Below are 26,469 nucleotides of genomic sequence, written 5' to 3'. Positions count from 1 at the left end.
TGAAATATATTCTGGACATTTTCACTCCCAGGCTGGGTTATTTGACTTGTGTAATTTCACCCATAATTATTTGAAATTGTATTTTTGTGTCTATCTCCCATGTAGCTTGTGAGATATTTCAGGGAGAATTCCCAGGTCTAGTATTATTCTTGGCACTCAATGAATATTTTTAGAATGAGTAGATCAATATTACCAGGTATTCTGATTCAGTTGCTCACCCTATTTTCAAGACAGTGGAAGAGAGAGGAGGATGACATTCATTTCAATAAAGGTGAATATAACTGTTTTACTCTAAAAACAATGCTTTTGTGTTGGATTTATGTTGCTTAGTGTCCCCTCATATTTGTATATTGGAGACTTAGCTATCATGTTTACTGATGGTTTAGATAGATCTCTAGTCATTTGTGGTGCAACTTAAGGTGGAGTGCTGAGGAAAATCATTTATATATAATCACCCCAGCTTCACAAAGATTTGTTGTAAATTCTATTTTTTTGTATAACTTCCCAGAATTCCAAAATCATTCCAAATCAATTATATCTAAATAAATATAATTTAATGAACCTAGTTACTAAAGATTTGAAAAATACAGATATTTTGAAAACACCTAGATAAGTCAAGTCCTGAGTAGCTTGAATCTTTTAATCTTTTTCTTTTCTTTTTTTTTTTTTTTGCAAGGAAATAGTTTAATAAGGGTTTTTTTTGTCTCCTTATACTTGATCTTGAGAAATGGATAGTATTCTGAGGCATCCCATGGTTTTAGAGAAAAATCAACTTCACTGTTTTATTGAAGATATATATTTTAACACAAATTTATCAAAAAATTAAAATGTCTTCATTATCCTTTTCTTTATTATATTTCACAATGGAAAATAATTTGACAACTATCAAACTTAATAATGGCAGATGGTTTTAGCTACTTTGACTTTTTTTCCAGCTATCCATTCAGTGAATACATAGCCATTGTATCATTTGAACTATTCGGGTAATATTCTTATTTGATTCTCAATTTAGATCTATATTTTTGAGATTTTGTCTCAGGATCTTAAGTAAAATTGACTCTGTCTGTTGGCTTATGTGACATCCAAGATTTTGACCTTGAAAATGTGGTTCAAGGCCAATCTGTTCTGTAAGCATTGGCCTGAAATGTACTTAAGAAGTTTGTGATTCATGTGAAAGAGATTCATAATTTACGTTAATCTAGAACAGTTTTCTTGCTTGCTTAATGAGATAAATTCATTGATGCTGTACCTATATACATAAAGCCAAAAGTCTTACATGAATCTCTTTCAAAATTTATGCTTTAGGATAAGGAGATACACAGAAAAATAAAACAAGATTTGAATGGAATATATGTAAATTAAAATAAATCTTTTTTTAAATAAATCTTTAAATTATCAGTTACAATTTGTTGCCAAGCACAAGGTATAGCCACATATTTCATCAGTATATTGGTAGTGTATTGTAAATTAGTTAAATAAAGATGCTTAAAATTCCAAGGAATTTATATTAAATTAACTGTCTTTTATTTAATCAACTTCACTGAGTTTATAGCTATTCTTTTTTTCTCCATTCTATACCTCCCACCTCTTTTTCTTTATCTCTCCTTTCCTCTATTCTTCATTCTCTCCCTTTCTTTCTTTCTTTCATCTTTTTCCTGTCAGGGGTTAAAACAAACACATGAACAATGTAATTATGTATTTTGTGTGCACATATTTTATATTCAAGGGAGCCTAGGTGTCTTGGAACACCACAAGCATAAGTTAAATATGTTGAAATCTTTCTTCCCTGCAATACTGGCATCGGCGTGCTGGACAAAACATAGCAAACTAGAAGTAACTTGTCAATTTTTAATAAAGTTGTCTTCCCTAGCAGAGCTAAATGCACCATTCTCCCTGCAAACTCTGGAGATGATGACATCTTCCCACATGGTTTCCATAGCATCCGTTCCTGAAGAGCCCCAGTATGGTCCTTGGTCAGGGCGATCCGCCCAGCTCCGCTAGAAAGTTGGCAACCTAGCTAGCCAAAAGAAGAGTCCCTTTTCCCTGAGACTTACTCTGTCCGTGGTGCTGAACCATTGTAACGAGACCCGCCCAGACGGGCGCTGTCAGCTGCTGAGAAAAAAAATCTTCCCTGAGGCTGCCCAAATCAGAACTGTGTATCTTTTATTTACTCACGTCCTCAAAGAGCAGCAAGCCTTCTCCATCTTAATTTGACTCTACCGCAGAGCAGAGTTACGCTGGCGTGATGGGAGGAGATCATGGGCAGAGAGGAAAAACTAATAGCAGCATTGCTCACCTGAGACCTGAGATGCTCCCATGAGTTTTGAATATGCTCTGCTCCTTACAGCAAAGACACCATTTTTTAAAGTACCATTCTTTTGACTTTGCTGTTACCCAAGGCTTCTGTGATATTCCGACCCCTCCGTTTAAAAGCCAGCAGATTTGAGAGCAATAAGTCTTCAAAACCGGGAATTTACACTGTTTTTCAGCTGACCGACTTCCAGGACAAGGACTCAACCGCATCTACCCAAATACCATGGCACTGCTTGCGCCCTTTGCCACCGGATCCTCCCCTTCCAATGAGACTTTCTGATTGTGTCTACCAACTCTCCTATTAGGAAACCCGTGGGTTGCATGCAGCTATTCTGTTGTATTCTCATTCTCACTCTCCCTCCCTTCTCTCACTCTCACTCTTGCTGGAGGCAAGCCACTACCATTCTACTGAGAAGGAAAAGCCCACAACTACTTTAAGAGATTAAGACAATATGCGCAATCCTCGCCTTTCCTAGCGATCACTATTTAAATCTGGCAAGAACTGACAACAATCTTTGCAAGAATGGAATCCGTAAAACAAAGGATTTTGGCCCCAGGAAAAGAGGGGCTAAAGAATTTTGCTGGAAAATCCCTCGGCCAGATCTACAGGTAAGACAAAGCAAACACTTGCTTACCTGAGGTTCAGCATGAAAAAATCTGCAGGGCCGTTTCCGTAAACCCTGGTGGCTCAGAAAGATTGTAATATGATCGGAAAGTCTTTTTGTTGCCCATTGCTTGGAGTGGGGGTGCTCTGGAAACCTGCTTATTAATGCAGGAATGTTGCACTAAATGAACCTGTCTGGTGTGTGTGTGTGTGTGTTTGATTTTTGCTTTGGTGCCTGCAGAGTTTTATTCTTTACTACACAGGATTTATCTTCTTTACAGTTAAGAAATGGCCAGCCCCTGCTCAAACAGCTTTTCTTTTGGTGCTTATAGATACCCCAAATTAAATTCCTTTGATGCAGAAAAATGAATATAAAACACAACCGTCTAAAAAAAGTAACCAAGAAATTCCAAAGGGTAATGGTTTATATATATATATATGTTATATATATATGTTATATATATATGTTAGGGAGAGAGAGAGAGGTCTCAGCTTCAAAAGCATAGAGAATCCCCTAGTGGAATATGTCTTCTGCACTGAATGAAGAAGAATCAAAATATATCAATAATTGATAGTTGAAGCAATTCCTTTCTCTGAGCCTGAAACAATGTATATGCATTTTTAATTATTTTCATCTCCTAGAGTCTATTTCTTGCATAGGAAATGTCAATGCCTGGAAGAACAGCCATAAATATAACAAGCAACATTACTTTGAAAGTCCTAGAAATGATTTAATTATTTAATCCTCCTGTAGTCACTATACTAATTATGCTGTAATTTGCAAAACTTTAAATCATTTCAAGTACGTTACATGGATACAGCTTTTCTTAATAATTAGAGCAAAATCAAGGCGACAGGGCAGACATAAAAGAAAAAGAATTACAAAGGAGCACTAATTTTAATATTTGGGAAATTGAAATCTCTGCAAATGCATGAGAAATGTAAAGAAAATGATCAAACCACTCCCAGATTTTCCAAATCTCTTCAGGTTTGGCGGGCTTCATGTAGGCACAATTATGCACCTATGCGGCAGTAGATACCGCAAGGGCCCTGCAGTCCCACAGCTACCATGGAAAAGGATGTTCTTTCCCAGTACAACTGCCATCCGGTGCAGAGTTCAACTTTGTATATTTGAGCACACGAAGCAAATGCAGGAAAAGAAAAAAAAAATCGCATTGGCTGAATTTTTTTCTCCCAGTAAAAATAAATTGCAATGTTTTCCAACATTATGATCGGACTTTAAGAATAAACATTAACCTAGCCACAAATACTTTTATGACTTATTTTCCAGGTGCTATTTTATAGAATTCGGAAGCCTAACATTTTTCTTCTGGTGGCCTCAAACTGCTTGACAGCAGTATTCCAAGCTATGCATATTTGAAATTAGTTTAAAAATTTCACTTGCTTTACCCGAGTGTGTGAAAACAATTGGGTGTGCACATAGCACTCAAAACGGCACAGGTGAAAAGCAATTACATGGTAGATTGGAAAAAAATATCTGCAAATTATAAATGGAGAGGCTCTTTGTTTAAATATCGAAAGTATCAATCGCAAGGGGCTACATACAGAGATGTTACCTTATACATTCCTTTTGTTTGTTTGTTTGTTTGTTTGTTGTTAATAGAAATTTCATGAATGTGTTGTAGACTAGAACACTACCACCTTTTAGTAAAACCATTCATTTTCTCTGCGTTCCCCTTTTCATTTGTCCCTTCTCCCAAGGACCAAAGCCAAGAATGAATTGATGATTGAAATCTTATGGAACACTATGCAAAAACAAATATTTAAGTGAGATCTTCCCCTTTGCTGTGGAATATCTTACAAAAGTTGATTTGGGGGAGCCTTTGTATATCTGGGAGTCGCATTTTGCGTCTTGGGAAATGGACCCTTGACATTTTTCGGTGTTTGTAAGAGAGATAGTAATGACGCAAGATTGTGAATAATTAATTATTCATGTTCTGGCAGTAGGAAGCTTAGGTGTCGGCCATATGCTGTGGAGCCTTTTGTCTCCAACTCGAGTAAGGAAAAAAAATAGTAAGAAGTGTAACAGGGGAGTAAGCATTGAACTAGAACCCTGGGGCGGGATGAAGGGGAAGGAGAGTGCATGAAGGCGAGAGCTCTCAGGCCTTCTCCGCACGCACAGGCACTAGCCTAGAGAGGCCTTAGTCCAGGGGGTGCTCCAGGCTCAGCTCAGGGGGTGGGTTGGGGGGCGGAGTACCAGCATCGTCAACCTGGAAAGCTTCAACTTGCTAGAAACGGAAAAGGCAGCGCGGTGGAAAAGGCTCTCTAGTTGGGCCCGCCAGCAGCGGAGCAGCCCTCTGGTGCTGTGTTGCAGGAGGACACCGCGATAGTCAGGGTAAAGCCCTGCTGGGCGCGGGTAGGAGTGGGAGGCGCCTACTCAGGTGCAGAGGAGGCGCTGGTAACCCCTGCCCTCACAAAATGCAGACCCTGCAAGAAAGTCAGGCCCAAGTGGCCTGTGTGTCTGAATCAGAGCACCCAGGGGTAGAGATGGGGACTCGCTACCTTGGGCCTAAAGGTGTTAAAGTTGAAGAGACGCCGCCGCCGCGGCCAAGGGCACCTGCAGAATGTGAGAGAGCCTGGGAGGTCTTGCAGCTTGGTGTCACCCCACCACCCTAATCCCCTACGGTGGGGCGAGGTCGACGGCCCTCCTCCCAACCCCGACGGGTCCTGAAAAATGGGAATGGGTCAGCGTCGGGGGTGCCTAAGCCGCCGCGTCCTTGACTTGCCCCTGCTCTGCCGCGCAGGGTGCTGGAGAAGAAGCAAGACACCGGAGAGACAATCGAGCTGACGGAGGATGGGAAGCCCCTAGAGGTGCCGGAGAGGAAGGCGCCCCTGTGCGACTGCACGTGCTTCGGCCTGCCGCGCCGCTACATTATCGCCATCATGAGCGGCCTGGGCTTCTGCATCTCCTTCGGTATCCGCTGCAACCTGGGCGTGGCCATTGTGGACATGGTCAACAACAGCACGATCCACCGCGGGGGCAAGGTCATCAAGGAGGTGGGCAACGTCTGGCCACCCTGGCTCCTGCCCTTCGGCCATGCGGCCTCGCAAAACCACATCTCCTGTTTGATCCCTGTTTTCTCCCCACTGAGAGGAAGGTTTGGGTGCTCCCTGAGCTCCTCTCTAGCTCTGCCGTTCTAGAATGGACCCCAGTAGTGTTATCAGTTCCCTTTTCGCTCTGCTGTCTGGGCCTTCCCTTCCTCATCCTCAAAGTGGAAAAGAGGGTCTAGCTCACCAGGTTTTGTGAACTGTGACTTAATACAAGACGTTGGTGACTAGCAATGTCCACTAAGTCTAAATAGAAGTGTGTTTGTTTTACTTGAATGAATAGTGTAGCATATTAATTATAGTTTTCCCAGGACTTCATTCAATCCCCGCCAAAGCATTCTTAATATTCACAATGAAACAAACTGGAAAACAAAATCAGCTGTGTTCATATCAGCAGGTTCAGCTGAGGGGTCTTTCGGAAGGTTTACCTCCTCCAGGAGGAGCCACAACGTAAGAGGGCCCCAGGGTGGCAGGGAGTCGCGCCCAGAGAGGGGAGGGTCACGTCAAGGTCACAGAACCCCTGGGTCCAGACTTCCTTCTTAGAAACCCCAGCTGCCATAAATCAGACTAAGCAGGGGTTGAGTGGAGAAACTGGGAAAGACTCTTGGAATCCGGGACACCTTGCAAAATCCGCTGGGTGTCAAAATATTATTTAAAGGAGAAAAAGGGTCCCCAGTTCTCAGACGAGAAAAGCGCGCTCCCACCTTTCGGACGTAAATATTGCGCCCCAGTTTACCTTGAGGTTCCCCTCGGGGAGTCACCCAGGCTGATCAGGGCGGAATTAGACCTCCATCTTCAGAAATATCCCTGCCCCGTATTTATTAAAACCCCTGAGCAATGACTCCCTCTTCCTTTATCCTCCCAATTCACCGACTACTCCAAACCCTTCAGGCCCATATCCATCCCCATTTGTGGGGACACACTTTCTCTTAGCCACTAAGAGCCTGCACCTTTCACCCTTCGCTCCCCACCTTCCTTCCCCAGAATTTCCCTATTTAAGTCTCCAGGGTTGGAAGTCACTACACTACTGCGTCCGCATTGGCCGGATTCGTTAAGTGGACCCCTGCCGGGCGTCTCCACACCTGTCTAACAAATTTCTTCATGGGGAGTCCGAATTTCCAAGACGGGGGCCCTCTAGATTCCTCCTTCATTCAGATGATTCGATCTGCCTGACAGCAGTCGGGGAGCAAAGCCAGTGCGAGTTGCCTCACTATTAATCACAATACATTTTGTTAATGAGCAAGGTTTTTTCGTTGCAAGAGGCAATTTTGTTAGGAAACGAAAATGAAGCCACTCTTATCCCCAGCATGCATGAAGCGCCCAAGCCTTGGGGGCTTTTTGGCTTGTGAACCGCTGAAAGTGAGCCTTTGGCACTGACTCTACTCTTTCCCTTCACGCTTTTTTTCCTACCCCTCCATAGAAAGCCAAATTCAACTGGGACCCGGAAACCGTGGGGATGATCCACGGTTCCTTCTTTTGGGGCTACATCATCACCCAGATTCCGGGAGGCTACATCGCGTCTCGGCTGGCAGCCAACAGGTAATGCGCCAGGCGGGACTGGGGCTCAGGGCGTGGTGCTTGTTTCCCCCGAAGGGGCAGCAGAAGCTGGAGCAGAGACAACAGCCCAGAGGGGTTTGAGGACTCCCGGGCGAAGTCTTCTAGTCCCTTGACACACTCTCTCAGGGCTGGAGCTGCTGGTGACTCCTTCCTGAATTAGTCGCCTAAAAGAATGTAGGCTCTGTGGGACCGGCGCACGCGGCCTCCTTCCCTCTGCTGTGGCTGAACTTGCTTTTGGCGAAATAATCGACGTGCTGTATGGCCTGACAGGAGCTGAGGGCAGACCGGGAGCAGGCAGAGCAGGGACAGTGCGCCTGAGTGCACAAAGGGGTGGGGAACGGCAGATGCTGCGCTCTTTCCTGCACTCCCCGCAGGCGCCCAGGCTCCCCGAGGGTCTGACCTCCTGGCAAGGCGCCTCGAAGGCCTGGCCCCGTCACCCGCCCAGTTGGTGCTCTGGGTTAGAAGGGTTTGTTTCTAGGGGGGCAGGCACCAGCGATGCGATTCCACCTGTTAATGAGCTGCGTAGGGGCGGGGGTTGGGGGAGCCCTCAGCTGCTTTCAGTGGCCTCCTGCCTTGCTGCGGTGTCCACAACCAAGGTCCTAGCGCCAGTTCCCAGAAGCGCCACCAACGGCACCTGCAGAGACACCCCTAAAGCATAAGACCTAAGGACTGATGGGGTGGGGGTGTCGAGGGGCACGCCTAGCCACCAGAAGGTGAGGGGCAGCTTCCTTTGCTTCACTGTGTGTATATTGATAAACAAAACTAAATGCTCTTCACGTCTGAATTGTTGAACCCACATAGAACACATGCACCAGCTCTTTCTGGTCTTTCTGCTTAGATACCGCAAATAAAGACTTCCAGTCTTTATTGTACCTAAAACTTCATTCCTCTTCCTACACTCAAAACTCACATTTTAACGGAAGAGGACTAGAAGTTGACACCTCCCTAGTAGTGGTCATATGCAACCTGGCCTTTTGTAACCTGGGCACACCTCATCTCTCAGGCCCCATACTGCGGCTTTTGTCAATTACTAGCCCTTTCACTAGCGGTGTCATTTCTGCCCAAGACTTCTCAGAGTCCTCAGGGCCTGGGGAGGAATTTTTGGAAATTTATTTTAGGCTTAAGGATCCCTAGAGTGAGGGTTTTGGGGCAGTGCTTTAAAATGTCAAGAGGAGAGTGCCATACATTAGGAATAATGCTTTTCCTAATAATGCCTTTAAAGAGTATCGTCTTTACTTGACATACGGATGGCTGACACTAAGACCAAGTAGTAGACAATTAGTCCCTTTAAAAAAAATCAATTTATTGTGTATATGTGCCACATTTTATTTATCCATTCATCTGCTGATGGATACTTGATGAAACTCATTAACTACATAGAGAACCCCTTTTTATGGATGTGATAAATCAAAGAAAACATTGATATTAGGCAAAAATTAAAGAAATATTCTGTCAAATATTATTGATTATGAACATGTTACATTTTTGGTTTTTATATCCCCAATATATATAGTCTTCACTCCTTTTTTTTCCCTAAAAAGTATTTCCTAAATTAAAACAAAGTTCTCAGAAAGATACCCTAAACATACATGCATGGAATGTTTTCACTGCAGGAGAAAAAAAATCCAACAATTCACCAAAAAACAAAAATGATACAAGAACTCAATATGATGTCAAATGAAAATGTAATGGTGGTGACTGTAAGGGTTTTTTTCAGAGTCAAAATATTCACCTTGCCAAATATTAAAATGCTAACATTTTCCTGCCAGGAAAAAACACCAGGGATGCTCCAGCTTTTCCTCTTTGTAACACTAGGAGGTCAGTAAACGGGTTTTTCTGATTATTTAAATTAAAAAAAAGCAAACTCATTACTATCTGTGTCATGTTTAGCAATGAAAAGAGTGATGCTGACCCAGGTTCTAATTTATCTGGTAGATTTTCCTCAAAGGATTTTTTTTTTTTTTTGAGATGGAGTCTCCCTCTGTTGCCAGGCTGAAGTGCAGTGGCACAATCTGGGCTCACTGCAACCTCTGCCTCCTGGGTTCAAGTGATTCTCCTGCCTCAGCCTCCCGAGTAGTGGGACTACAGGCATGCACCACCACGCCCAGCTAATTTTTTTATAGAAAAAAATTTTAATTTCTGGAATTCCTATTTGGATCCAAATTAATCTTACCTTTAAATGGGTATTCACGGGAGAGGCCTTAATATTTTCATATATGATATGTTATGTTCTATGTCACTGAGAAAATTAAATTAAAAATGTATTGTAAAATATCATGAACCTATAGAAAATTATAGAGATCAACTACCTTATCTTGCTGAAGATTCTGACATTTTGCTTCATTTTGAAAATATAACAAAACATTGCAAAATGCAGTTGAAGGCTTGTGTGAAAATGGTTTTTAAACATGTATAACATTTTCTTTTCAGATTATAACAGTATTGCACATTAGTAAGAAAAAAATTATAAAAATGATAAAAATTTAATCGTCCTGATACCCCTATTATTAACATGGTGAATGTCCAACTAGTACTACAAATGCTACATAGAATTTTACCTTAGAAGGCTTTTAATAAATACAAAATCAGAGATTTTTACAAGTTATTTGAAAGATGTATATTTCCTATTATGATCTCTTTCTCAAAAACAGTAAAGACAAAGCAGCAAAACCAATCTTCCACCTATAAGCATCATGTACCCATTCAAATAAGCTTCTCTATATTGATCACTTAAGAGCAGAATGAGATTTCCCTTGCATGTGATATTGGGGACAGATTCCTTTCCCTCTAGGTGTAAAAGAGTCTCACTTTGGAAAGTGTTTGCCATCACTGTTGTGGGTGGAACTGAGGAAGATAAACTGAGGTGTGTGGAGACAGCCACTCGAGAGAAGGGCTCCTGGCTACACATCTTGGCAAATTTCTCAATGAGAAACAAACAGCAATTATTTGGCTTCTTCAATTTATTGATTAAGCAAAGACAGCCCCACTCTGGGTCACAGTGCAGACTCCTGGTTCTTATACTACTCAGATTCTAAGTACATTTACTTTCCTGATCATTGAGAGGAGGAGTTGGAAGAGTCAGGAGGGGAGTAAACCCAGTCTCAGAGGAGGGATGGCTCTTGCATCACTTTTTCCTTTGTCTTCCCTTAAAGAGCTATTGCACATTATGCGCTGGAGAATTTAGTCAACTCCAGGAAAGGCCTTAGGGTGGGGGGGTCAAAGGAAGATTCTTTACAAAATCTTCAATGTTTTAAGATGAGAACATATTAATATGGTAATAAAAAGATGAGGGGGGCAAATTATTTTTGTCTTTAAATAATACAGGACATGGGCTTATAGTAATCCAGATATTTACAAATATGAAATTCCTAAGGACTAGTTTTAGCCTCCATTTAAATTGCTGTGAAGAACCGGGACAAGTGTTTGATGGCATAAATAGCATACATATATAATATATGAAATATATATAAATATATGAAACATATACATATATAAATACACATTTTTTTTTTTGCAAAAGGCATAACCATAGAACGTCAGATACAGCAAAGGGAGTGTGATGAACATTATATGTTTAATGCATAGCACTGTATCACAAAACTGTTTTTGCCTTTATTTAGGTGGTGATATTATTTAAACTCTATTTAATATTTTTAATACCCTGCTCCTGTCCTCTTGATTTCTCAACCCTGCTTTATTTTTTTACATGGCACTTATCACTACCTGTCATATCAATATTTTACTTATTTATCTGTTTTTCTAATGGTAGTTTTGCCCATGTTGTTTTTTTTATTGTTGTATTACTAGCATCTCAGAGAGTACCTGACTCATGATAAATACTCGTTAAATAAATAAAATAAATATCGCAACAAGGTGTTTGGGGATTTAAAAAAAAAGCAGTAAGATTTACGCTCTAAAAGCCAAACTGTAGGTTCAGGCTCTTGAATGTGTTACTTAGTAACTGAATGATATAAAATGTGATTTAACCCCTTTACACCTTAGTTTGTATTTCTGTAAAGGAGGGCTAATCAAAGTACATGCCTCATGTGGGTCATAACAGCTAAATATATGTAAAGTTTTTTTGAAGTGCATGGAACTAGGTAATTGCTTGCTGTTATTATTTAGTATTAATGAAATCTTAAATTTGGGAAAAAAATGGAAGGAAAAAAACCTCTGTGACTATTCGGCTTATTTTTGTATAAATTTACCTGAAGCATTAGTAATGCAAATGGTTTATTTCTAATGTGATAAAAAAATGCCTTTTTTCATGAGTCATATTTCTACCTTTAAAATTATTTTCCCATGTACGTTATTCAAATTGAAATTATTGTTCACTAAAAATTCCATAAATTTTATTTGAAGGCCTTTAAAGAGCTGTTTTAAAAATATTTTTAGCCAAGTGTATAGAGCGCTAGTGATTCAGTGCATCCAATCTTTGAATTCTAGCCAAGCATAAATATACTTAGAGAAATGCATTTTAGCTTGAGGTTAGACTTCTGTATTCAAAATTATAGTTTATTTTCCCCTACTGTAATCCTTTATTTTTGTCTTTTCAAGTATTTCTTGAATTTCTAACTTGGCTTTTTCTAAAGAAAAAATACTTCTTTATTTGAATAAGACACTTAGGATCACACTTGGCTGTAGCATATAGTAAACCCCACAAAAGGAAGAACCCATATTATTGCTGGACAGAACTCATCTAATCCAACCCTCTCATTTTACAGAGCAGGAAATGAAATAGAGAATTGAGGGCGTAGTGATTTATCTAAGGTCACAAAGTGATTGTGACTAGAACTCACGTGTCTGATAATACATGATGGCAAGTTACATTTACAATGAAATTTAACATCTCTCTCTGATACTATATGCTTCATTGCAAAGTTTGCTTTCAGCAGTAGGCTGAGCCATCTGCTCTCTGAATGAGTGATTACAATCTATCATGCCCCAAATCCAGGGAAGAATTTCATGAATTAGAGAGAGAAGCCTTTAGCGGGCCCAAGGGATCCTTAGATTTTATTTTGGCAGGAGAATCATACTGAATTTTTTTTGTGTGTGTGTACTGGCTCCCAAGCTATTTGGCGACAACAGAGCTGATTCTGCCCTTTTCTCTGCAAAAGGCAAACTCCACACTTGATAATGACTAAGACAAAGAATCTGATATTCTATAGCAGAAAACATGGTATTTATAACTTTTTCTGCCACTCAGACACTTTGGCAGTTTGGGCTCTTAGAACTACAATTGCAGAGATTCGAACATGACTGGGTGTAGATTAGACTTTTGTCTGCAGAAATGAAGGGATTTATCCTTGGGGTTTTGACTGATGCAACTCAATTTATATGCTGTATAAAATAGAAAGTAATTTATACTTAAAAGTGAGCAAACCCAAAAGCATGGTTTTAAAATTTACTAGTGAGCATTTGTATTTATAAAAATAAATTTTAATATACTTTAGGTAAATATTCTGGCTGACATAATTATGAAAAATCTCTTGTTAGAATAATTTTCAAAAAGAGAAGAAGACATTTTAAACATAGTATCTTCACGTGTTAAGCCCAGAAAGGAGCAATTTTACTGGTGCTGTTCTGTCTTTTTTCTTCAGAGAGATTAAACAATAAAGATGTGCTTTATTTATTTGTTGGAATAAGCATTGGAAATGAATTCCTAAGCACCATGATCAAACACACACACACACACACACACACACAAACACACACACATGCAGACACACACGCACACGCTGTTGGTCTATCTATATAATATTTTTTCCTCTCTACTTACCTATCCATTGCAACCTCCATTGCAAGAAGGAGTTCCTCAATCCTTCCAGTGAGAAATATTTGTGAATTCCTTATGTGTGAGAAAATAATTCAGACTATGAACATAAATCCTGCTGAAAGAGACCACCATCCCGTTCCAGTGGAAATGGTTTATAAGCACCCAGTCTTTTAAGGCCAGAGGTGACTTTTTCTATCTCGTGCATCTAGCTGCCAATCAAACATCTAGCTGCCTTCCTATTGTGGGCCTCATAGGTTAGGTATCTGGGGTAAGGCAGGAGAAGCCTGCATTTTTCTGACAAAAGAAAATACCCTTTACCATAAGATGAATAGATGGATTGAGGAGGGAGGGGTCTCCAAGGGCTTGCAAGTGCTTTGCCAATACGAGTTTCTCTAGCTCTCTTTTCATTCTCCAATCCCTTACCCCTTACTAGCTCTGGCTTTTCCTGCTGCTGCAGCATTCTGCTACTGCAGTGCAGAGGCAGCTTCTGGAGGGGAGGGACATGATTTGAGGAAGGAGAGAGTCATGTGGGCAGCTGGTAGAGTGATGCTCCTATTGCCATATGCTACCACTGGGGCTGTCTAATCTCTCTGTCATGAGTGATGAAGTCATTTTTACAACTTAATGATGTATCAAGGGACTCAGAGGGTTGGCTCATGCCTGTGTATTCTCTTTTTAATATGGGAGTGGGGGCATCAGATGTGACAAAGGGAGATATCCAAGCCCTGATTTGATTAGATTAAATAGATTAAACAGCCTGAGTCAGTCTACTGCAGACCCTCCAGGAAAGAATTAGTTCCACACCTGAGGTGAGGAACACTAGTTCCCTGTTAAGCCACAATCCACTGCCCAAATGGAAGTGGATTGATTGATTTAGGGAAAATGAACATCATCTGTAGAAGTGACAAGTCACCAGTGCTCTTTTCACCTCTTCTGGGCAAATCATTTTGGGGTGGGCTTGATACTTGAGGGTGTTTGTGGCTGTGGGTCATAGAAAACATGACTAGGAATTTCAAAGCTAACTCATTATGGGCCATATTGAATGCTAATCATCACGCAGTTTGTGATACAGGTTTTCAGCAGCTGCATTTGCCTTTCCAAACATTTCTGTGTCATGATTACCATTATACCTCTTGATTTTGGCAATCTCTATAGTGGTATAGAGCTTCCCGCCATTTAAGAACATCAGTGTGCATAAAATAATGACATATGATTATTTCATACTGTAAAAGAAGAGGAAAGTGTATGTGTGTGTAACAAGTAGAAGAAAAATAGAAATCAGGCTTTAACCTGATAATAATCAGCAAATTTATTTGAGAATATTATTTGCTGCAGAGGAAATCACAAAAAAAACAACAATTTTAAGTGGTTTTCAAATGGTTTATAATTTTGAGAACATCTTTAATAAGCAAATGGCCCTTATTTTATTTCACAGAGACTGTAATACTTTTCTTTGAAAAATTAAGAACACCCATCAATTTCTATGTCTTTTCTTAAGAAATAATAAAATTATTATTTTACACATTAGTTTGCACATTTCTTTCCTTTTTTTCCCCAGCCCAATTACTGATGGCCTATCTCTGACTTATATTCACACCAGAAGTGGGTTTTAAATCTAACACCTTAGGTGCCAATTATAAGGAGAAAGATCTTAAGTGAAATGAAATACCAGACTGCTTGAGATTCATCTTACTATTTAGAACTTCAATTTCAGCTATATATATATATATATGTGCCTTCTTTATTTCTTCTGAGAAAGGCATGTTTTACTGAGTTTATTGTTAAAAATTGTGTAATTTGCTAGAGTATTTCATTGATAGTTTGTTTTCATATACAATGATATAAATATACTGCCTGATATTATATAAAACTTACTTTTACAATTTAAAAAATCAAAAAATAAATATTTAATTTTACAAAATGTATTTATTTCTAGAAAATGCTTTTTCTAGAGTGGAAAGAGAATATATAAATTATATTATAAAATCATCTTCATAATTGCCTTTGTTTTTTCGGGAGGCAGGTGAAATTAGAATCGAATCAAATAATAAGTATATATATCACAAAATTCGTAATGTACATTATCTTTATCCCGCACATGACTCTATAAGGCAGGCATTCTTTCTTTTATTATTATTTTAGATTCAAGGGATACATGTACAGGCTTGTCATGTGGATAGATTGTGTAATGGTGAGGTTTAGGCTCCTAGAGTACCCATCACCTACATAGATAATTATACTAAGAGATAATTTTTCTACCCTCACCACCACCCCAAGCACTTTCACACTCTTCTCTTTTGGAGTCCCCAGTGCTTATTATTTCTATGTTTATGACCATGAAGGCAGGCATACTGATACTTCTTTTACTCATGAGAAAACTGAATACAGAATCGTTTTCCCAAATACCACTAGATGGTATGAAGCAGACCTTGGTTATAGACCCCAGGATGTCTGATTTCAAATTATATCATTCTTTACTAAACATATTTCTCTTATTAAATATCTTTACTGTGTGTTTTCTTTAAAAACATTGCATTTTACAGCTTCTTAAAAAAATCACTATATTATTTAGTGCTGGGCTAGGTCAATAGGAAAGAACTAGCCTGTGGAACAATTTTGAGAATTGATTTACTTGTATGGTTTGCATTGCTAGACAAGTCTTTTGATCAGAGAATAACCTTAAAACGTTTTAATGATGAACATCATTTTCAGGGCAGTAGTGCTGTGAAACCCAATTATAAGTGTCAAAGTTAAGAGTAATCCTAGGGATAATAAAACTCACATGAACATTAAATGTTTCTTGTTATATAATCTATTTCCTTCTGTCTGTTAATATACAGAAAATATATTTAATGCTTCTGACTTCTAGCATCACACCAAACAAAAATGATGAAACAAGCATAATATAATATATATAACTATATTAAATATTAATGAATGGTGAGGTTCTTTAAGAGGACACCATATCGGCTCTGAAGCATTACTTCCTAATTTAATTTTGAAAGCAGAGCTTCAGAGACAGTGGTTTCAGAGGCTGATGAAGATCTAGTGATGAACAGGCAGTAACAGGCAATGTGATGGCTGCTAGTTTCAGGGGATTCCAGTGTTCTTTGCAAGACGTAAGAACGAGGCCAGACTGGGCCATGCACTTGAACTCAGCAACTATCTCAAGTGAGGATTTATCTACAGGAGCACTCTAAATTATAGCCCATAGCTGTCAACCTACAGTTATTCTATGAAAATAACTCAGCTTCCTAGAGTTGATAGGATACCCAGAACAGCAGTCTGTCCCCATTAAAAGCTAGAGCAGAAATAAATGGTCAATTGCTTGAAATAAATATTCATAGAAGAAAGATCCGTTATCACCTACATATACCACAGGAGAGGAAGTTATAATTACCCTCAGTTGAGAGTCTTTACACAAAAAGAATTGGATGCTCATTTCTGAGAACATGCCATATGAAAAGCATTGTGCTAGCACCAAGGAGTTTAAAGAAGTGGAGACCTGGACCCAACTCTCCAAGAGAAAAAATAATGGGAGGGCTTGGGGAACCTACAACCTCATGAGTTAAGTCTTACAAAGGTGATCTACAGTAGCTCAGCAATATCTGAGAGAGGAGACTAGTTGAAAAAGAGGTGTGTTTTTGAGGGTGGGGGCATGAGTGAGTACTGAAGGTTAAAGTGGAAGGATACTGAGACAGTTATTGATTTAAAAAAGACTGTGAATTTTCTTTTCTGGTTATTTCCCATCAGATACTTTAGATGGACTATTGAGGCACAGACTAAGAGGCTGATACATTTCAATCAATTCTGTATGAATTCAGAATGGGAGATAAAATTCCCATTACATGTCTTCTGCACTTAATGAAAGCTGCTAGAATTTTAGCCTGATATGGAACAACCATGTGTTCAGGGCCACAGAATTAACACTATTTAATCAGTGCAAAATCATTCTAGAGAAAAAGATGCGGAATAATCATTCTTTGAAAAGTCTATTAAAGATTAGGAAATTTCTGTATAATAATGGCTAACCTTGACAAGCCATTTATTATGGACCAGACGGTGTCCCCTGTCATAATTGATTTATTTAATCTTCATGATACTTTTTTTGAAGTATGGAAACATTTCCATTATACAGACCAAGAAATGAAATGAGGCTAAGAGAATTTAAGCAATGACAACTTGCCCAAAGTCATACTTAGCGAGAAATTGGAGTTGGGATTTGGATTTTCACAGTGTAATAAAAAAAGAAACTTGTCTTTTTAACTAATATTATATCATGCTATTTAAATGTCCCGAAGAAAAATATGGCAGCTGCTCAGTCAATTTGGTCAATAAGAATGGTCAAAAGCAGAACAGAGAACTTCACTTTCATTTTTGATCTAACAATCTAATATCAATTTGTGTTTTTTAAAGAACATCTTCCATTTTAGCAGTGTTTCTATTCTACCCTTGCCTCTCCCCTCTATAATAAAATGTAAGCCGTTTGTTTCCACGATGTCCAGCTTTGTCCAGCTTTGTTTTTTCTTGGTCTGGGTCTTCACCCCATATCTGCCCCTTTTGTGATGTCCTGGGGGAATACCTGGCATGGTACTGCTAAACCAGTGATTCCCAAAGCAGGATAAGCAATACTAGAATAACCTGGGAACTGGTTAGAAATGCAAATTCTCAGGCCCCAAACACATCTACTGACTCAGAAACTCGGAAACCTAGCAATCTGTATTTTAACAAGCCCCAGGTTTATATCACGCATGTGAAAGTCTAGAAACTACTGTGCTAAACAATTTATATTCTTTTTCTTTCTTTTTTTTTTTTTGAGACAGAGTTTCACTCTTGTTGCCCAGGCTGGAGTGCAGTGGCGCAATCTTGGCTCACCACAACCTCCGCCTGCCGGGTTCAAGTGATTCTCCTGCCTCAGCCTCCTGAGTAGCTGAGATTACAGGTGCCCACTGCCACACCCAGCTAATTTTTGTGTTTTTAGTACAGACAGGGTTTCACCATGTTGGTCGGGCTGGTCTTGAACTCCTGACCTCAGGCGATCCACCCACCTCGGCCCCCAAAAATGCTGGGATTACAGGCGTGAGCCACCGCGCCCGGCAATTTTATATTCTTAAAATTCTTTTTCATATTCAGTTCCACTACTTCTTTCATTTCTTTTTGAAACCTATACTTTGTTTAAGAAAATACAAAACTTTCATAAATGAGCCTCTCCATTTAACTACTTACTTCAAAACATAGGAGAGACAGGGTAGAACTCTGCTTTCACTTCCCACTGCTACTACCATCCATCCTTCAATAACATTTTCATCTTCAAAATTTATGTTATTTTATATATTGCTGTTGGCATTGCTAATGCCAGTACTCATTCTGCTGCTATTACAGTAAGTAGATCTTAGTGGTCAGATATCCAGGATCTACAACAGATAAGTAATGTAAACCATAGTTCTCTACTTACTATCTATATGTTGTTGGCAAGTTATTTTTGCTCACTTGGGCACGGTTACACCGTCTGTGAAGTAAAGATAGCAGTAAGAGCTTTCTAATATTGTTGTTCAGTAAAAATGAGAATCTAGAAGTGATATCCACACTAACAATTCAATAACAATTGACAATTACAGTCTCTACCTGTCTAGCTCATAGTTATGAATTTATTGTCATATGTCAAGCATCAGACTAAGTCCTTTAGGTACACAATTCTATTTAGCCTAACAGTAATCTTAAGAGATACAATACATTAGTAGTATTATCATGCAAGTTCCAACATTCTTTAAATGCTTAGAGTGTGCCAGCCATTCTTCTGGTTGTTTTACTTCAAATAACTCATAGGTTCTGTTAATATTCCCATTGTTTAGATGAGAAATGAGGAACAGAAAGTTACATAAAGTGCTCAAGGTCACTCAAGTAATAAGTGCCAGATGAACTGTGAACCCAGATAGTCTGGCTCAAGAATCCATGCTCTGAACCATTACCTACTGATGTTGTTTTTAAGGACAAGGAAGCAGAAGTTTAGGGAAGTTAAACAATGTACTAGTTACATAATTATTAAGTGACAAAGCTGGGGTCCTACAAAAATTTCTGTAGCATTATATCAGCCTTTCCCCCCACCCTCTCCTACCATTAGTGACTTTGACCCCTTGCTCCTCTGCAAGCCATCATCCTGCTTGAACCTCGGTGGTTGTTAACTACCTCCTGCTTCCTGGCTTTTAGATCCCTCTCCCCTCAATCCCACTAAGCTTCACACTTACCTCACTTTAGGGGCATAATTATCACCCTCTGGGGTCACCCCAAACTCAGTAATTTCCAAGATGTCACAGACTGATGGATTTCACCCTTCACCTTCTTGGACTATCTAGCACTTCCTCAAAGCCTCCTCATCCAGCATCCCACTCTAGATGTTCTTCCTTCTCCTAAGCACCTGAGCCACTATGTTCAGCCATTTTCAATACTTCCTTAGTTTCTGGTACAGAAGGTACCCTCTTCCATTTGCGAAGCTTTGCTGAGCCATTCCTTGTTTTTGGAAAGTCTTTCTTCTTTTTTATATTAATCTTTGAAAGTTTCCCTACCAAAGGTTTGTGACTTGGTCAACTCAGCTGAGATGAATGTTTTCCTCTGTTGTTGTCTATCTGTACTTCTGTTGTGGCCTTTGGCATACATTGTCTCTGGACTACTGGTCTCTCCCTCTCCTACTACACTGAGGTCCATCCTCTTCTTTTTCTAAGTGTCTGCTGACATCATGTGAATGAAAGAACACAGATTTTCATGTCAGAGATCCCTGGATTTAAATCTGAGCTTTACTACTTGCTTTTAATCTTGGCCACACTTTGTTTCAATTTCCTTATTTAAACTCAGAGAGTTGTTGTGAGGATTAAATGAGTCAATATAAATGGAGAAATTACAGTAAATGACCTGTAAATCTTACCTTCTCCTCCACACAGTACTCTCCTGTGAATATAGTCTCACGGAAGCTTGAAGTGTAAATGCATGAATGAATATTGAATGGGGAGGCTGCTTCGTTTTTGGCTGTGTGGCAAGACAAGGTGTAAAGGCTTTCCATTTAGGGCAAGAATTTTGATAATCAGAATTTTAATTACTTAGATATTAATTAGGATAACAATTATAGAAAATTAAATAAGAAGATGAGATTTGTAAAGTTTGATGAATTCTTAACTAGTTACAGGTAATTCAATGGATTTTGAGGTGAAGTACCCACTAATAATGAAAAAAAGGATAGATAAAGAAATTAAGAGGCCAGGCATGGTGGCTCACACCTCTAATCTCAGCACTTTTGGAAGCTGAAGCGGGTAGATCACTTGAGGTCAGGAGTTCAAGACCAGCCTTGTCAACCTGGCAAAACCCAGTCTCTACTAAAAATACAAAAAATTAGCTGGGCATGGTGGTGTGAGTCTGTACTCCAAGCTACTCAGGAGGCTGAGGCATAAGAATTGCTTGAACCCAGGAGGCAGAAGTTAACAGTGAGCAAAGATAGTGCCATTGCATTCCAGCCTGGGTGACAGAGTAAGACTATGCAGAAATTAAGGAACTTAAAATTAAAACCACTTCAATTATGCCATGATATTATATAATTGGAAACATTATTCAGAGCAAGAATGAAAAGTAAACATTAAAAGTAATCTATCGGCATTTTATTTCAGAAATAATAGTGTGATATAAAGTGACTTTGTAAAGATTATCATTTAAATTTACAGTTTGAATGCTGAAGTATATTACTAACTACCTAGTATATGCATAATCAGGTATAAATCCTAGTGGCAAAACTCATTGGGTTTTAAATAAAACAGAACTGTCTCTGAAACAGGTTTCCTCTATTTAAAACTAGTTAACCACCTGAACTAGTGATTTTACTTATCTTAGGTTTAGTTTCTCCATCTATAACATTGGTATATGAATAATACAATACCCATGTCGCTGGGTTGTTAAGTGTTTGTGGAGTTTATGGCATGTGAAGTGTTAATATGGTATCTAGCAAGTCGAATAAGCACTCATTAAATTTAGCTCTGACTATAGTGTACATTCAACAAATAATTCATACTTGATTCAGCTTTACTAAGGGGGTGATTTTTCTCACAGGGAACATTTGACAATTACTGAAGACATTTTTGGTTGCCATAACTTAGAGGAGGGGTGTGTGCTACTGGCATCTAGTGAATAAATACCAGAGATGGTGCTAATCGTCATGCAGTACACAGGACAGCACTCCGCAACAAAGGGTTATCTACGCCCAAATTTCAATCATGAAGAGGTTAAGAAACTAAGCTAAAGAATGGGTAATATTCATCTCTGACCAGCTTATAACGAGACAATCGTACTTTCAAGCACTTCAAAAAGGAAGAGACAGTGATGATAGAATGTTACATTCACAGAAAATAAAATTTATGCATCATACCTCTAAAACAATAGTAATAAAATAAGACCCACATATTGGATAAACCTGGATAAAAGTTTTTCCTCAAACCTTAGCATGCAAAATTATCTTTGGCTTAAAACAAAAGGACATCTATTTTGGGCAAACAGCACAGAGGAAGAATGGAGCAGAATATTCACTTCATGAGTGATCATTTATCTCAGTGGAGAGAAGCCACTAAGGGAAGGCGGATACAGGCTACATATATTTTTACACAAAATTATTTGACCAGTATATAATCAATAGAAAAAGTTTTAATTCACTGCTGTTTGTGATGTCATTTCTCACCTTTCTGTGGCAGATTAATAATAATCATAGAGAGTCCTTTTCAGAAATCCAGGTCTTTAACAGTAACATTTGAAAGTGCCCACAAGAAAGATTAGAGCTTCTATGAGGCAACCAACATTGACTGAATTTAAGGCTCATGTTTGACTTGATAAATTTTGCCTAAAATATATAGATTAGCTCATTGGAGTTAGCATGTCCCAAAACATCTTTGCAAGGGAATAGTTATAAAGTAACCGAGCTAAAGGAATACTTTTCTTACTTGGTATAAACATTATAGAAGTGTTTGTTTGTTTGTTTGTTTGTTTTTTGAGACAGAGTCTCACACTGTTGCCCGCCCTGGATGCAATGGTGCGATCTTGGCTCACTGGAACCTCTGCCTCCTGGGTTCACGCAATTCTCCTGCCTCAGCCTCCTGAGTAGCTGGGATTACAGGCGCACACCACCACAACCAGCTAATTATTTGTATTTTGTGTAGTAGAGATGGGGTTTCACTATGTTGGCCAGACAGGTCTTGAGATCCTGACCTTGTGATCCACTTGCCTTGGCCTCCCGAAGAAGTGCTGGGTTTACAGGCGTGAGCCGCTGCACCCGACCAGAAGATTTTTTTTTCTTTTTTTAACGAAGGAGTGGAATGGAATTTTTACTTGTAGATGGATAAAAGCTTTAGCATTACGTTTCTAGCATTTTTTTTCTTGAATGGTTGTCTGTAGGTTGCTCGAGATGTGTCTCAAACAGAAGAAAAAAATGAGAAACCTGAGAGAGATATACTAAGTATAATTATTTACATTATTTCGAAAACATATGCTAAGGGATTTAATCAAGAGACTTCTTGGGACATTTAAAATACGAGTTCATTTATAAAATTTCTATGTATGTGCAGCTTCTAGGAAAGCTACAAGTAGTTGCGTAATGTGAGGAATAACTTTATTTATGCATTCATTATTTCCAGTAACTCTTCAGTTATTACCAACTGTGTGTCAGGCACTGTGCTAAGTGTCAAGGATACAATGGATGTGAAAAACAAGCTCTTACCCTTAAGCAGTTTACATTATAGAATGAAATAGAGTCCAAAACATATATTGGTTTATTAAATATTTACAATTTGTAATTAAGTCTATAAAGAAAATAATAGTATAACCAAATGTATTGACTCCTTTTATTTTTTGATGCATCAAATATAGAATTTCTAGATGGCCCATGTATGTATTTACAATGGCTAGCCTGTCAAGTCCAGAACATATATTAGAAAAAACAATCTACCTTAAAATTATTGGCAATTTTTTTATTACTTTAAATATTTAACTTCACCTGAGAAATTTAGACATGTATATGTAAGATGCTGAATCATTTAAACAGTGTTTGCATCTTTTCTATTTCAGGGTTTTCGGAGCTGCCATACTTCTTACCTCTACCCTAAATATGCTAATTCCATCAGCAGCCAGAGTGCATTATGGATGTGTCATCTTTGTCAGAATACTGCAGGGACTTGTTGAAGTATGTAACTTCAGGGTGAAGCCTTCTTAAGATTGGCATTTATTTGAGAACCACCAGTTTATCTTTGTCTTTATCTATAAATAAACATATTGTATTAGGTTGTATCTAAATAGAGTTAAAACAATAAATGAAACACTGGAAATGTTAGACAATTGGATATTTTGTCCATAAGTGATATGAAACTATGAATGTCACTGCTTACCTCCTTCTCTCTAGAATTGAGTGGGATTAAAGAAATATTTTAATGCCTATTTGACTTAAAAAACAGGGGCTTTTGTTAATGTGTCATGATAAGAATTTTAGAGTTTGTCCTTTGCTGGTGATAACCATGAATTAATATCTTGGGAGTTTTATACTAAGTAAGTTCCTGATGGCCTTGAATCATGATATGAGATTTCACTGAAATATTTCATTGAATGCATTTTTGAGGCATCCAATTCTAATGATCAACTCTTGCTCCATCAGCCTGCAGACTTTGAAAGAATTCCACTTAAAAACTCAAGTTCGGCTTACCAATTTCCCCTTCTCTTTCCATGGAGTATAATGGAAATAGATAAATAATGTAAAATATTAAGACACTAAAAAAAAAAAAAACTTTTCTCATACTATGCAGTCATAAAAATGAATGAGATAATGTCCTTTGCAGAGACACAGATGGAGCTGGAAGCCATTATCCTCAACAAACTAATGTAGGAACAGAAAACCAAACACTGCATGTTGTCACTTATAAGTGGGAGCTGAACAATGAGAACACATGGGCACAGGGAGGGGAACGACACACACTACAGCCTACCGGGGAAGGGCAGGGTAGGGAGAGCATTAGGGAAAAGAGCTAATGAATGCTGGGCTTAATACCTAGGTGATGGGTTGATAGGTCCAGTAAACCACCACGGCACACATTTACTTATGTAACAAACCTGCACATCCTTCACATGTACCCGAGAACTTAAAAAATAATAATAATAATAATAATAAACAAAACCAAAAAACCCGCTCGCCTTCCAAAAAAAAAGATAGGTTCAAAATAATAAAAAAGATTAATTATTTTAAAGGTCTTCAATTTTAGACACTGCTTTCAGAAAGTGTGAGCTCCAAGGATCCAAACTTCACTTTTCTCTGTATAGATATTTATATTTGGGATTTACTGAATTTAATGCCCTACAAAATGATCTCCCAAATTTTTTCAAACTGTTCAGAATTGCAGATACATTGATTAATATACGGTCTTTTCTTTTACCTTAATCAGAAAAAAAAAAAAAAAAAAATGAGGTGGAAAGAAGTCTGAAGGGCGGGGAGAATTTGAACAGGATACTAAAAAGACTCTTGATCCTAAATGGTGACAGTGATGCCTATCTTCCCCCATCACAGGGTGTTACCTACCCAGCATGTCATGGTATATGGAGCAAATGGGCCCCACCTCTAGAGAGGAGTAGACTGGCAACCACCTCCTTTTGTGGTGAGTACTGTGTGCAGATGCAGCTATGGTGGGTAAAAGTTTAGGAACAACTTGAATAAGAATTGAAAATTTGGTAACTCACCCGTAAAACCATCTGGGTTTTGTGAGAACATCTGTGAGCGGTAAGGTTTTTGACCACCATTTCCATTTCTTTAGTTTTATTGTTTTGCTTAAATCTTCTATTTATTCTTTTGTTTGTATTTTTCTAGGAATTGATCCATTTCATCTAGGATTTTAAATATATTCATGGGTGGTTTTTATAATACTCTTATACTGCAGTACATTTTTTTGAGAACCTTTTTTGAGAATTTCTTTGGGAGTATTTTGTTTTTATTATACCTAGACACAAAGATATAAAAATACAAATTTTAAACACATTTACAGAGATAAAAACATAATTAGACTATGTATTTATTTTTACAAATAAATATTAAATTTACTTTGAATTCTGCCTGGGGTTTAAATCTAACAGTTTCTCAGAATTTGTATTTGATACAGCTATATGTTTGAATTATAGTGAATAAAATGTCCTTAGAAAATAACTATTATAATTTAAATTAATTAAATTAATGCGATCTTTAAGTATTCTCCTAAGCACTGTTGCTATAATTTCCCATTCATTAGAACTTTTATTTTGGGGATTGTAACTAACCTTACTACTATTTTGGGAAATAGAATTAATGAACATGTATTAAATCTTCAATCCCAGCTTTTAAATTGTATAGCTCTTTCTGCTAATCTGAAGCTACTTTTTGTTCATTGCTAACTTTTAAAACATTTTAAGACAATCAGTTTAATTTAAGGTCATTTTATGCCTGCAAAATGCACGTTTTACTCTTTCTACCAGAGCAGTAAGGCAAGAAAGCAATTCCCTTTCCAAATCAGATATTAGAACTGCTGTAAATAATCCTAGTAATAGGAAATTAAGGCTGCTGTGATTTTGCTGTATATTTAAGCCATAAGAGTGACAGTATTATTGCCTATAGAGTTTGAATTGACATGCATTTGGGTCTAAATCACAGGGCATAAATATTACCATTTCTGTCTATATGTCTAAGACCTTTTTTTTTTTTTTACAATTGCCTTTAATAACCCAGTATGTAAAATTTAAAGAGATATAAATTAGGTGATATTCACTAGAAAAGCTAATGAATGCTACCTATTATTATGAGAATTGTCAGTATGTTTTAAACTGTTTTATGCAACAGCAAAGAAAACAAATTTGCCATAGTAGAAAAACGTGATAACCTACCTTGATGATATCTTCTGGCCATGCTTTGAGAACTGAAGCAATATGCCTTCAATCATGGATACTAATAAAGAGACCTCTGGCAGAAAAAAAATTAAAACGAAGTCAGAAAAAGACTACACAAACCTGAAACTGCATCAGTTTGCTACAAGGAGATACATGCTTGAGGTGGCAAGAATAGATTTCAGGTGTCTGGTTAGTGGTGGCATACTCTGTCCCAAGTCCAGCACACAGACATGCA

General features: G+C 38.3%; 1 protein-coding gene across 3 annotated transcripts in view; it reads left to right on the top strand.

Moving 5' to 3' along the window:
• Nucleotides 1-2,324: 2,324 nt before the first annotated feature.
• SLC17A6 (solute carrier family 17 member 6) overlaps nucleotides 2,325-26,469 on the top strand; it is a 41,178-nt gene continuing 17,033 nt past the window's right edge. For all 3 annotated transcript variants that reach the window (XM_055282124.2, XM_055282126.2, XM_055282125.2), the window contains exons 1-5: nucleotides 2,325-2,922; nucleotides 5,683-5,935; nucleotides 7,407-7,525; nucleotides 23,409-23,523; nucleotides 24,892-24,979. In XM_055282124.2, coding sequence (XP_055138099.1) covers nucleotides 2,837-2,922; nucleotides 5,683-5,935; nucleotides 7,407-7,525; nucleotides 23,409-23,523; nucleotides 24,892-24,979 — 661 coding nt within the window. In that variant the 5' untranslated portion in view covers nucleotides 2,325-2,836. The remainder of the gene's footprint in view (nucleotides 2,923-5,682; nucleotides 5,936-7,406; nucleotides 7,526-23,408; nucleotides 23,524-24,891; nucleotides 24,980-26,469) is intronic.

This window comes from Symphalangus syndactylus, chromosome 6 (genome assembly GCF_028878055.3).
Source record: "Symphalangus syndactylus isolate Jambi chromosome 6, NHGRI_mSymSyn1-v2.1_pri, whole genome shotgun sequence".
In the NCBI taxonomy this organism is placed as follows: domain Eukaryota; kingdom Metazoa; phylum Chordata; class Mammalia; order Primates; family Hylobatidae; genus Symphalangus; species Symphalangus syndactylus.
The sequence above is the reverse complement of the archived record's forward strand: the minus strand, read 5'-3'. Positions and strand labels throughout refer to the sequence as shown.